This window comes from Acinonyx jubatus, chromosome E4, assembly GCF_027475565.1.
Source record: "Acinonyx jubatus isolate Ajub_Pintada_27869175 chromosome E4, VMU_Ajub_asm_v1.0, whole genome shotgun sequence".
Lineage (NCBI taxonomy): Eukaryota > Metazoa > Chordata > Mammalia > Carnivora > Felidae > Acinonyx > Acinonyx jubatus.
In genome coordinates, this window is record NC_069395.1 from 37,414,689 (window position 1) to 37,426,898 (window position 12,210).

The 12,210-nt window shown below is 37.1% G+C and overlaps 1 protein-coding gene across 7 annotated transcripts in view; it reads left to right on the plus strand.

Annotated features, from left to right (window-relative positions):
- The window catches only part of DTL (denticleless E3 ubiquitin protein ligase homolog), a 48,330-nt gene that overhangs the window by 16,002 nt on the left and 20,118 nt on the right, over positions 1-12,210 (plus strand). For all 7 annotated transcript variants that reach the window (XR_008293384.1, XR_008293385.1, XM_015062916.3 and 4 more), the window contains exons 11-13: positions 2,295-2,407; positions 8,860-8,949; positions 11,528-11,663. Coding sequence is in view for 5 of the 7 variants with exons in the window: in XM_015062916.3 (XP_014918402.1) it covers positions 2,295-2,407; positions 8,860-8,949; positions 11,528-11,663 (339 nt within the window). In the remaining 2 variants the exon portion in view is untranslated. The remainder of the gene's footprint in view (positions 1-2,294; positions 2,408-8,859; positions 8,950-11,527; positions 11,664-12,210) is intronic.

The following is a 12,210-nucleotide window of genomic DNA, read 5'->3' on the forward strand; positions in this document are numbered from 1 at the left end:
GTATATAACTTCTTTTCCTATTTTCCTGAGTCAAGCCAGAACTTGGATAGCTTTTAATTTAAATAGCCATATAAAATAGACTTTTTAAAATTTTTCTCCGAAAAATAAAAATATAATCCCAATTGTGTTATCAAATATACAAGAGCTCCTTTTTTTAAAAAAATTTTTTAATGTTGTTAATTTTTGAGAGAGAGAGAGAGTGGGGGAGGGGGAGCAAGAGTTGGAGACAGAATCTGAAGCAGGCTCTAGGCTCCAAGCTGTTAGCACAGAGCCTGACTTGGGGCTTGAACTCACAAGCCGTGAGATCATGACCTGAGCTTAAGTTGGACGCTCAACCGACTAAGCCACCCAACGCCCCACAAGAGCTCTTTTTGTGTCATTTTTTTTTATGGTGTGGCCCTAAAGGGGGGCTTGAGTTTAGTTTGTCCCTCTGTCATCGAACAAATATGCCCAATGCTACTTTACTAATAATTTAGTGACCTTTTTCCTGTGCTCCTAAAATAATATTAGATAGATAGATAGATAGATAACGTTCCTTAGAAATTGAGTGACAGATGTGTGTGTGACATCTGGTAATTGCTTATCTTTTTCAAAACTTCAGAGGGTCCTGGGGCCCCTGGGTGGCTCAGTCGGTTGGGCGACTGACTTCGGCTCAGGTCGTGATCTCACGGTTTGTGGGTTCGAGCCCCGCATCTGGCTCTGTGCTGACAGCTCAGAGCCTGGAGCCTGCTTCCAATTCTGTGTCTCCCTCTCTCTGTACCTCCCCTGCTCATGCTCTGTCTCTCTCTGACTCTCAAAAAATAAATAAATGTTAATAAAAAAATTTTTTAATTAAAAATACTTCAGAGGGTCCTGGGCTTAATATTTCATTTCCCATGCTTTTAATTCACAATATTTTATTATACTAAGTGATGTTCATAAGGATGACTCTGAACTACTTCAGTAAAGCATTTTCAGAGCCCAAATTATTAATTTAAGTTAAGCTAATCAAAGCCAATACAGGTTTAAGGATTTTTCAAAAGGTGTGAAGCATTTACAGTGTACATTATTAGACCAGCAGAGGGCAGTAAACACTTACTGGTTTAGTGGGAAATTTGGTCTGTAGTTTTCCATTCATAGTTAGAGTTGAAAAAAATAAATATAGTTTTGGAGTTGGATTCAGAACAAAGGAGGCTGTTTATTTTGTGAGGATTTATCTATCATAATAGGTGAAAAGAAAATTATATCTGAATTGATTCACATTCTACTTCCACATTGAGAGTGTTGCGGTGGAAACTATTTAATATGTAGGCTTTTTCTTGAAAAGCAAAAACTACAAGATCTTTTTCCAGTTTTATTCTGGTAAAAGGAAGAGGTTTCTATGACCACTTAAGGAAAGCTATTAAGTCCCTTAATAATTCCTATTTCCTTTCTGTTAGAAGATTGGAGTGAATTTTTTTTCCTGTTTATATGTATCCTTAAATTCTCCAATAAGTGAGATTATTTTTCTTATATTTCCTATTAGTGTTCTCATACCAGAGGCCTCAGGTTTTGGTCTGAGGGTAGAAGAACCTGTCAAGCACATTGTGCTAGATTGGATTACTTGCCCTTTTACCACAGGTAGTAAGAAGTCTAAACCTGAAGGCTAAAACGAACCTAGTTGGAGTATCTTACGTGTGAACATATAGTTTACCCCATTAGCTACTTCTTTCCAGCCTTTTTAAAGTGTGGAATTAAAAAGACTCCTACAAAAAAATTAAGATAGATTCCTACATCCCAAATGACCTGTCCCTAAATCTTAACTCTTTTCACTGATTACTGCTTATTCATGCAACAAATGTTTGAAAATCTACTCTGTTCAAAGCACTGTGAGGTCTAGTGAGGAAAGAATAAAATAGGAAATTTGTCCTTGAGATTTGAAGTCTTAGAGGAAGAAGGACCAATGTATTATACAATGGAAAAGCCCTTCCTCAGGGTGGGGAAAGAGGGGTCTAATAAAGGCATTTTACTAAGAGTGGAGACTGGTTCCATTCTTCTTAGGAATATTTTTCATCACTTTCTCTTCTATAGCCAGCTCTATACCAAGTATTTGGGCTTAGGTCATGAGAGTGCGTCTAATATAAAGCTTCTCTCTGAGACTTCCTTTACTTTTGTGACAATGTCCAATTCCTTTTAATTTAGTGAAAATAGCTTGACTGTCTGTTTCAATAGTCAATACGCTAATAAAACTTGTTAGAACATGTATACTGTCTGCATTTATTTGAACACTGGAAATAATAAGAACCAAGTAATTTTATTTTTTCCCCCTCTGGCAGTGGCTATCTTCAATGGACATCAAAACTCTACCTTCTATGTTAAATCCAGTCTTAGTCCAGATGACCAGTTTTTAGTCAGTGGCTCAAGTGATGAAGCTGCCTATATCTGGAAGGTAAGTTGCCAAACTTCCCTCACAAAGAGGCTAAAGAGACTGAAGTGTTCTTACAAATATTTTTTCTAAGATGAGCAAGTTGAATGCAAACACGTACCGTTAACTTTCTTTACATCAGATGTTTAATACAAGTTGCTTCTTGCTTCTTAACATAGCCAAACCTCTCCCTGTCAGAATATAACACACTTTCATGGCCAGAGCTTCTCAGAAATGACAATCCGTGTCCTCCAGGAGTTTCACAGATTATCAGGAAATTGAGAATTCAGAAGACCGGAGAGAGTCTTAACTACTTTGTCCTACTTCCTGGAAAAACATGTTGGACTGCCTTTCTGCCTTGATCATGAGATCAAGCCCCATGTCAGGCTCTGCGCTGAGCATGGAGCTTCCTTGGGATTCTCTTTCTCCCTCTCTCTCTGCCTCTCCCCTGCTTGCACACACACTCTCTCTCAAAATAAGTAAATAAAAATTTTTTAGAAATATCTTCAAAATACAGTATTTTAATCCCCAGGATCCTATACCCAAATTAACCATAGAGCCTTACACAAAACACTCAAAAATATTTGTATGGCAATTGTATCCTTTACTCTTTCATAAGTGTTCAATCTTAAGGTTACTAGAATAGAATAGATGCTTTATCAAGTTTATATATATATATTTTTTTAAGTTTATTATTTTGAGAGAGAGAGAGAGAGTGCGGGGGAGGGACAGAGATAGAGGGAAAGAGAGAATCCAAATCCCAAGCAGGCGCTGCACTACAGTCAGCACAGAGCCCAAAGCAGGGCTCAAACTCATGAACCGTGAGATTCATGCCCTGAGCTAAAATCAAGAGTCAGACGCTTAACCAGCTGAGCTGTCCAGGTGCTTCTCACTTTTGTATATATTTAATAGCATTATTTAATTTTTTTATTTTACTGATTTCCCATTTCACAAGTTTATAATATTTTTTTACTTTTTTTTTTTTTTTTTTAACGTTTATTTGTTTTTGAGAGACTGAGAGAGCATGAGCAGGGGAGGGGCAGAGAGAGAGGGAGACACAGAATCCGAGGCAGGCTCCAGGCTCTGAGCTGTCAGCACACAGCCTGACACAGGGCTCTACCTCATGAATTGTGAGATCATGACTTGGGTTGAGGTTGGACACTTAACTGACTGAGCCACCCAGGTGCCCCAATATTTTTTTATTTTTTAAATAACAATGATACCTAAGTGACTACTATAAGGTAAGAAATTTAAAGCTGGTGGGGTCATCTGGGTGGCTCAGTCCATTAAGCGCCTGACTTCAGCTCCAGTCATGATCTTGTGGTTTGTGAGTTCAAGCCCCAAGTTGGCTCTGTGTTGACAGCGTAGAGCCTGCTTCGGATCCTCTCTTTCTCTCTCTCTCTCTCTCTCTCTCTCTCTCTCTCTCTCTCTGTGTCTCTCAAAAATAAACATTAAAAAATATATTAAAAAGAAATTTAAAGCTTTCCATTTGACATTAGTGGAGAAAACTGAAATACTACACAAGTAGCACTTGCTGACCACTGAAAAGTAGCTCTTGTGGGACTAATTAATTATAGAAGTGTCTGGGAGTTCAGAGAAATAAGAGTAATATGGCATTGTTTTCCTAGGGCTAGAAATTAATTATCTTCTAGGTTGCCCTGTAATATCATAAATGTCCCTGACATTGGTGAATTAAATGATCAGAATTCACACATTTTGGATCTTAGAGTCATAATGTCTCAAACTTCATAGACCCAGATTCAATGTTATCAAATCCCTTCTTAGGAGGCAATTACATCATTCATAAGTCCTGCCAACCTGTAGGAAGTCGTATCTTTAATGTTGGCTTAGGACAGGGTAGAATCTGTCAGGTATGAAGGATAAGTCTTCAGCTTAATTTCATCTGGTCCTGGGGGACACACTAAAAAATGATTTCTCTGAATACCTAGAAGTACAAAAATGCAACACTACCTTAAGAGTTTTTAGTCACAATATCCTAGATGGTCACATGGTGGAGACGTTGTTCTATCCAAATTGCTTTTGTGTTGTACTTGCCTCTTTTCCTACAAGCACGTTTCTTTTTTTTATTTATTGTATTTTTATTTTTTTTAATGTTTATTTATTTTTGAGAGACAGAGCATGAGCAGGGGAGGCGGGGAGAGAGAGAGGGAAACACAGAATCTGAAGCAGGCTCCAGGCTCTGAGCTGTCAGCACAGAGCCCAAAGCAGGGTTGAACTCACAAGCTGTGAGATCATGACCTGAGCCAAAGCTGGACGCTTAACCGACCAAGCCCCCCAGGCACCCCTACTTATTGTATTTTTAAATGAAAATTTGCTTGTAAAATATATGCTTGAGACCCTGATTCATAAGAGTTTTTACTTAGTTTCTTGTCTACAAAATTTTCTGATACGAGTTTTAAACTTTGATGATATAGGTTAGCAACACTAATGCTTTCTTCTAATATTTTAAGTTTTGAGTTTCAAATTTGATCTTAATGCTTATTTTTCTTTTTGTTTTTCCTTTCTCCTCTCACTATCTTGTCTTCATTCCTTTTTCTATTTGACTTCCAACTTAGCAGGAAGATTTTATTCCTACCAAAGTCTGTATCTTTTTAAGTTTTTTAATTCTTTAAAAGAAAATTACACATACAAAAAAGCATAATAAAAGATTATGCAAAAAATACTTAATGCACTGATCATTATTAAAAATCTTTTAAAATAAGTTTTTTATTACATATATGTTATTATGCATATAATTGTATATTATACATGGGTGTATGTGTTTACAGATATATTTTATTGTCAATTCTATTTCCTTTAGTACACAAACTGTTTTATTTCGTTTCAGGGAATAAGGGTGGAGGTATAGTTTCTTTAGAGACATGCAGTAAAGATACTTGGCTGTTGTTAGTAACCCATTTTCAGATGTCTACTCAGTGGCTATCACATACATGAGTGACCCTTTCTAAATTCCTAGGCAGGGTCACATGTCAGTGCTGAATGATGTGGTTCAGACATGATGTTCTCCTGCCTGTCCACACATAACTCAATGTGCAGGCTCTGATATTTGAGATCCTGGCAAGCTCACTGCTCCTAAAATTGAATTTGCCTAGTGACGTGGCTCAGTTTCTCTTTTCCATGATTAAAAAATAAGGTGGGGGTGTAGTTTAAAACCATTCCATGCAAGCTGAGTATCCAGGCTGTTAGGTTATCTTATAGCTCTGCTGTGTTTCCAGCAGTCAGAATTCCTTCAAGTGTTGGGATTTTTCCTATGTTAAAAAGCCCATGGGCACAAGAAAACAGTGAAATAAAGGAGTTTCAGATCTTAAGACAGAAGAGAATAGCCTTCTAATCCTTACCACTGCTCAGCAAAGGGGAGATATAATATAGTTAGGCTCTCTGATACTGAGGCCCAAGGCTTCAAAATACAGTTAATAGATTTTTTTCTTTTTAATTTCTTATCCCTCACCTCCTTTTCCTGGTTCATTTCTGTTATAGCCGCTGAATAGTATTGAAGTGGTTATAAATAAACTCATTTGGCACAGTCAATTCTACCGCTGACTGGCGAAACATTGAGCCTGACACTTTAGGAAGTGTAAATGATCTCATGGCAGAAATAAAGATGAGATTTGGTTTCTCACTGGGCATAGTAAGGAGATTTTGGGGGGAAAGATGCTCATCTTTTTTGCACGTTTAAGGATACAAAATGTTTATTACATGCGTAGCTTAGAGCCAGTTCTTTCTACCTGTTGCGTGTATAGTTCGAGGAGTTTTACCACGGAGACTCTTCATGCCTTGAAGCAAAGTCTGTATAACAGCTAGAATATGTAAGAGAGGGCAGTTTTCCATGGTTTGACCCTCTCCAGGATGCACAGGTGTAAATGTCTCTTGGACTTAGTTTCCTCTTCCTACTTAAAAATAGAGAGAGGCTTAAAAAAATGAAATCATGTAAAGACAGTAATGTTTTATAAAAATGAAGTGACCATAAATAAAAACTTACTTGAATAAAAAGGAAGGATTTAAAAACAACTGGAGCTTCACCAGAGGACATTTTATCTCCTTCAAGTAGTCAGCAAGGGTACTATACCACGCTAGTATAGTCCTAAACTGCGAAAGCGCTTGTAACTACCATTCAGATAAACTTGCTGGATAGTACCTCTCATTTCAGCCTACCTCATGTCCTTCTCTCCACTTTTTTTTTGTTGAGATAGAATTCATAGAATATAAGGTTCATCATTTTAGTCATTTGTCAATTGTACAGTTCAGGGATTTTGAGTATAATCACAATATTGTGCAACCACCATCACTATTTCATTCCCAGATGTTTTCATTACTCCAAAACGAAACACTATACCTTTTAATAAGAGTCGCTCTCTGTTCTTCCCTGCCTTCAGCCTCTGGCAAGCACTAACCTCTGTTCTGTCTATGGTTTTGCCTCTTCTGGACATATCCTACACATAGAGTCACACAGTGTTTTCAAGATTCATCATGTTGTTGCAGATATCAGTACTCCATTCCTTTTTATGGCTGAGTATTCACTGTATGTATTGACCGCATTTTACTTAGGCCTTTATTAGTTGGTAGATATTTAAATTATTTCACTTTTTTGGCTTTATGAATAAAGCACCTATGAGCGTTCATGTACAAGTGTTTGAACATACATTTTCAGCTCTTCTGTGTGTATATCTGAGAATGTAAATGCTGGGTCGTCTAGTAATTAATTCTATGTTTAACTTTTGGAGGAACCTTCTCCCCCCACGTTTGAAGCTATGTAAAGTGCCTGGCTCAACAAATGCTGACTTTTATTGTCATTATTATTCCTATCTTATCAGTTTGTCAAAAGTTTTTCCAAGGGATCTTTTGTTTTTTCTCTTAGATCCTATAGGTAAATGCAAAAATGTACATGGATTCTATTGGCAGATATTTGTTTGTTTTTTAATTTATTTTAATCCTTTGTATACACGTTTAGGTTTCCTTAGGTATTACAATGCCTAGGAAATTGAAGAAGAGCCAGTATCATGAAATGACAAGCTAGAGGCCATAAGCAGAGTAAACCAATGCAGTAGAGTAATGTGTTCCTACCAGGGAGGGTCAAAAGAACATTAGGGTTTTCTCTCCCTTTTAATTTGCTGCTACCCATTCTGCTTGGGCCTTGGGTGAAGAGAAACTTAATGGGCTGGGGCCATCCCAAAGAGAGAAGGATGGAGAATTTCTGTGACTCCTGAAATGAAAGTCTTTTCTAAAATATGCTACCTTGTGAGAGAATGAGTTATTGCTCTCTGTGCTATTGTAGGAGGCAGAAAGTGAGATCCTTTTTGTTAATACTCAGGAAAAAGCTTTTTCTGTGAAACTCTAATTAACCCAGCAAGGCAAATTAGACTCTGTTCTCTCTCTTCTTTTGCTTTTTGAATCATTACCTGTGCCATTTAACCCAAGAGAGGAGTAGTAATGATTGAGTTGGAGAACCTTATGAATCAGTGTGTTGAATATCTTCACTACAATTGAAGGAAATCTATTAAGTTTACTTAGTCATTCTTGCAAATATTCTTTCCAGAGTCGCCTCCGCTTTCTTCATACAGATGAGCAATGATTCAGAGCCTTGGGAAAATGAAAAGGGAATAATTTCTCTTTTTCAAACACATGTGCTAATAATAGTTAAATGAGTTTGTGCCATATTGTGCTGGTTAATTCTCATGGCCTCTGAAAGGGATTGACAGCTCTCGAATGAATCAACTGTCAAATGCAGATCACTAATGGCATCCTGTGAGGGGGGGAATCTGATCCTTAGTCATGTGTGTTGTACTGTGTAATATGACCCTTGATTCATTAAAACATAGCAGAACTTAACTGAAAATTCAAGAGTTCTTTAATCAAATTAACCAAAATGAAATTGTAAAAGATTCTTTTTTTTCCAAAAAGGATACCAAAGTGCCATGTAAAAGTATATGGCTTATAGTCCTTCAAAATGAAGGGATGACTTTGGTAAAAATCAGTGAGTCTTTTGGATGAAAGACTGTCCTCTTGTTGCAGGAGAACTGGTAGTATGTCTGAAATGCCTTCAGGGTTTAGCTGATGCAGTATTCCCAGAAGTCACTGATTAGAGAAGATCTGAAAATGCCTAGGCTATGTAAAAACAGGGCTCCCTTGAAGTGCACACTACCTAGCAGCTGAACCCCATCCTTGTAGAAGGTTACCAGCTAAGAAGTGAGGGAAAATGTCATTCTTGAATTTTAGTCAAAATATATATAGATAGGTAGTCCTGTCCTGGTATCTGAGTTCATATCTGTTTTCTCAGATCGGTGGCAGAAATATTTTGCCCATTGGAACTCTTTTCTGAGCTATAACTAGGCATACTTAAGAGACGTTTGGTAACAAAGCTATCTAAGGCACAAATATGGAGAGATTCAAAGGCTCTATCTGGGAGACCTAGCACTGCTCTGCTGACTTGTTTTTTTCTTTTTTTGATGGTGTAATAGGTCTCCACACCCTGGCATCCTCCTACGGTACTCCAGGGTCACTCTCAAGAGGTCACATCTGTGTGCTGGTGTCCATCAGACTTCACAAAGGTTTGTAAATAAATCTCTGTAGTTGATTTAAAAAGTGGATCACAGATTTGTAGATTTTCCCAAGGTTATTTTGAGTGTTATACAGACTTCAACGTTTAAATAGAGATCAAAAGAACTAGAGGCCATCCAGGATCTATGTCAGCATTAATCATACACATTCTACTTTTCTCCACCAGTAGAGAAACTTACACTAAAGAATAAGAATGGATTTCTTGATTCCTTGGAAGTCATTGTTTTCCTAAACGTAGAATTAAGTTTTTAACGTAATTAAATTTTATCCGAAACTCTAAAGTAAAAAGAAAATTTTAAGGTGAAAAAACTAGTTTTATTAACTATCTACATATTATCAATGTGACATATTAAAGGTAACATCTCGACTGTTCTTCACAATCCAATTTAGTGTTCACATGCCTAAACAATGCTTGCTGTGAAGTCTTAATGTGCTAGGTTATCTATGGCAAAACTACATAAGTAGCTCTAAAATGTTTTAGACATTTCTCACTTAAAAAAAAAAATTAACAGTAATACTTAAAAACAAAATCCTGAAATGTAGAAAGACCAGAAACATAATCATAATCTTTATGTACATGTAGGGCTTTCATACAAAGCGGCCCAAGTTCCAGTCACTCTCCTGGCCTCTACTTCCCCTGGTCTTTGGGTTATTGGGATTTACAAGAAATATCACTTCTGTGGAGATCTCCCCTTTCATGTATGAAGTTTTGAGGTTTTGTTCCCATCTGTTTTTATCTTCCAGAAACTTTTTATGGTCTGCTCTACTCAAGGCATCTCTGCTAGCTTTCCAGTACTGCTGCTGTGGATTTCTTTTTATTTCTGTATCCCTATATAACCATTTCTGTGGTCAGCCTCGTGATAGGCCTTTTTTTTTTTTTTAACTTAATCGTTTTAATCACCAATAATTATATCCCAATGACATTTTCCTTCTGAGATTCCATGTAACTTCCAGTGAAATATCTGCTTTTAATATATTTTCTATTTTGTAGAATTGGGATAGTTTTTTAATTTTTCAGTTATTTATGTCATCTTTTTTCAACCACCATATATTGTCCTCATGTATATGCACAGGAAAGACTCCTAGGAAATGACAGGGCTGTTTACCTATACTCATCTAGTGACTACCCTTTTAAAAGTTTTTTTTAAATAATTTTGCTCCTAGGGACACCTGGGTGGCTCAGTCGGTTAAGTGTCCGAGTGTCCGACTTTGGCTCAGGTCATGATCTCACGGCTCTTGGGTTCAAGCCCCATGTCGGGCTCTGTGCTGATAGCTCAGAGCCTGGAGCCTGCTTTGGATTCTGTGCCTCCCTCTCCCTCTCTTCCCCTCCCCTGCTCATGCTCTGTCTCTCTCTGTCTCTCAAAAGTAAATAAACATTAAAATAAAATAAAATAATTTTGCTCCCAGCCTAGAGTTAGGAAGGTAAGTATGGTATAAAAACAAAAGCCTCTGAAATTGGAAAAACATAATATTTCAGTTCTAGCTTTGCCACTTAATTGTGGTGACATTGGGCAAACAACTTTATTCTAACCTGCAGATGAGGTTATTTGAGTTCAAGGTTTTTTACATTGTGAGTATTAAACAAGTTAAAAAATGTAAATTGTCAGATGCACAGTAGGTGCTCTGGAACTAATAACTCTTATTAATAGACCATAGAGTAACTGGGGATTCCAGGCATTTCTTGTTGAGCAGTTAAATATGTGTGTCTTCTTTTGGCCTCCCAGTAAGGAAAGGAAAAAGCTGCCAGTCTCTTGGGGGCCAAGACTTAAGAGAACGTGTGTTCTTTTTTTCTCCCTCTTTAGTGACTGAAATAGAGAAATTATATAAACAAATGCTGGGGAACAGCTCTGGTACCAGTGGCCATTTGCCACAAGCTCTTCAGGCTGGACTTTCTCTGCCATAAAAGGCTGGGACCAAGATCGGGAATGGTCAGATATTTTTAAAGGGGCAAAGGTTATTTTTAACTTCTTTCAGCCTAGTGAACTTGTTGTTTTCCCAGATCGCTCCTTTACCTATTTAAAAAGAATCTCAAAGGAATGGTTTCATTCTACTTGTCACAGCTTCCTAGAGTCATGAACTAAGCCTGATCTTGGAAATGATCCCATTACTTTAGCAGTAAGCCAGATCATGTATAATTCAGAAGAAAGTGGTAGAAATTGAATGGTGACATGTACTGGTTTATCATTTAAGAGGGAGAGTAAAAAAGGTATTATAATTATATATGTCATAGTTCTATAGAAAGTTATAAAGATAATGACTAGCCCAAGTTTTTAAGGCAAAAATGAAATGAACTTGGTTTTATAGTAGGGCATTAGGTCAGGTAATAAATGACTGGTAATGAAAGACATACCAGCAGAATTATTAAGAAACTATAGAGAGTCCTTTGGAAATCTGGAGTGATTCCTGAAAGCAAAGAATGGAAGTATATGATTTTTCAGATATCATTATTCTATATCCTGGTGTGTCAGACAGAATAATTCTCCTTATGAGTCCTTAAGATCTACAAAATTTTTCCTTTGTTGTAAGTCTTTGATTGAAACTTCTTGACTCCCTTCCTGGTTCTCATAGATTGCTACCTGCTCTGATGACAATACACTGAAAATCTGGCGTTTGAATAGAGGCTTAGAGGAGAAATCAGGAGGAGATAAGCTCTCCATAGTGGGTTGGGCATCTCAGAAGAAAAAAGAGGCGAGAGCTGACCTAGGTAAGGATCCCATGCATTTTTCTAAGTTGTTCATGGTTTAATTGGTTTCATTCTACAGTACAGAGTGATAAGCTAGATTTCATCTTGTCTTGGTATATTTTTAAAGGAAAGCACCATCTTTTTGACATTCATTCTTTTCAATACATATTTTCTGAGCACTACTATGTTTATCATCTATACGAAGCACTGCAATCCAGTGGTGGATTTATTTTCAAAATTTTTATTGAACATTTACTATGTGCTAGGCACTGTTCTGAGTTGCTGGAGATTTAGCAATGAACAAAAGAATCAAAAAACCCAAAGACATAAACGAAGCTTACAGATTAGTATGAGCGGCATAGAAACAAGTTAAAGTAAAATATGTACTATGTCAAATCATGAGTACTTGAGAAAAAAAAAAAGAACACTGGGAAATTAGGTGCCCAGGGAGGTCTAAATGTTTAGATGACATTTGAGTAAAAGAAGTGAAATAGTGAGCCACGTGGACATTTTGAAGAACATTCCAGGCAGACAAGTGCAAAAGCCCTAAAGTAGGAGCAGGCCTGAC